This window comes from Lolium rigidum, chromosome 3 (assembly GCF_022539505.1).
Source record: "Lolium rigidum isolate FL_2022 chromosome 3, APGP_CSIRO_Lrig_0.1, whole genome shotgun sequence".
NCBI classification, from domain to species: domain Eukaryota; kingdom Viridiplantae; phylum Streptophyta; class Magnoliopsida; order Poales; family Poaceae; genus Lolium; species Lolium rigidum.
The window spans coordinates 173,611,175-173,612,297 of NC_061510.1; the positions used below are offsets into that span (position 1 = coordinate 173,611,175).

At 51.1% G+C, this 1,123-nt stretch overlaps 1 protein-coding gene across 1 annotated transcript in view; it reads right to left on the reverse strand.

The window, feature by feature from the left end:
• LOC124702709 (mechanosensitive ion channel protein 2, chloroplastic-like) overlaps positions 1-788 on the reverse strand; it is an 8,656-nt gene extending 7,868 nt beyond the window's left edge. The window contains exons 1-2 of the mRNA XM_047234863.1: positions 750-788; positions 109-342 (exon numbers count right to left, since the gene is read on the reverse strand). Coding sequence (XP_047090819.1) covers positions 109-258 — 150 coding nt within the window. The 5' untranslated portion in view covers positions 259-342; positions 750-788. The remainder of the gene's footprint in view (positions 1-108; positions 343-749) is intronic.
• Positions 789-1,123: the final 335 nt, after the last annotated feature.

The window sequence follows — 1,123 nt, forward strand, 5'->3', positions numbered from 1 at the left end:
GCTTAAGCAAAAATTATGATAAATGAACTACTTAAACCCTTCTATCTAACAATAACACAAGAATGTCCAAATATGATTTTAGCTTTGCAAGACTTAAAGGAAGCATACATAAGCAACTGAAGGCAACGAAGTGGATGGCAGGAGAGAACGCCTCATCTCGGAGCCAGCTACCCGTACTCTAAATCTGTTGGTCTGGCTTAATCTGTTGTTGGTAGGAGTCACTCCTTGGAAGAGGTGGGATGTCACTCCAACCGCCATCTGAAGCAGAGATCAAAAGGAATTCCCGCCAAGTGAAGGAGCTCCTATCAGCTCCTCATCTGCTGGGTGTGCTGGTTTATTCCCCTGGAATGGTAGAAATGAATATTGTAAGCGTGGTTTGTGATAGGCACGGCTATTTTGCAAATGAGGATGTCCAATGGCACAGAATTGCGTTGCATCATAGTAGTACAATTTCTAACACCAAGTGAAGGAGGTCCTCATCTGCTGAGTGTTGCATCATAGTACGATTTCTAACAGAAAAGCATGGAAGTCACAATTTGATCTGAAGCGCGCACACACACAGGGTTCAGGTTCCGCAGAAATCTGAACTATGACAAAATTGGGGGGGGGGGGGGGGGGAATTACCAATACAACTACCGAACTAAGACACCAAAATTGAGAGAAATTTCACTAAGCCTGGCCTCCAAAGTTGTTGCGTTGCTAAGCGGAGAGGGGCAGAGGGGAGAGCGGTCCGAGGGAGGGGGCGGTACCTGCGCGAAGAGGCAGGCGGGGTCGCCGGCCACGCGCCGTCCAGCCGCCGCCGCCCACGCCGTGCGCGCAGGGAGAGAGGTTGGGCGGAGGTGTTGGGGAGCTGGAATTGGGGCTCGGGACGAGGGCGAGGGGAGAGAGAAAGGGTTAGGTTTGGGGCGAAAGAGAAGGCGAAGGCGATTACGCCCCTCCGCGCGCGGCGACACAGCAAGGAGGAAGAAGGGGACGCGGCGAGAGCGATGCGTGGAAGAAGAAGGCCAAGGCCTCACGCACGTGTACCCTTATCGCCCTCGCGATGGACTCCATGGACTCGTTATATTTATTTATTTATTTTTATTACGGTAAGTCCAATTTGAGTGCACAAACTCTTGACATG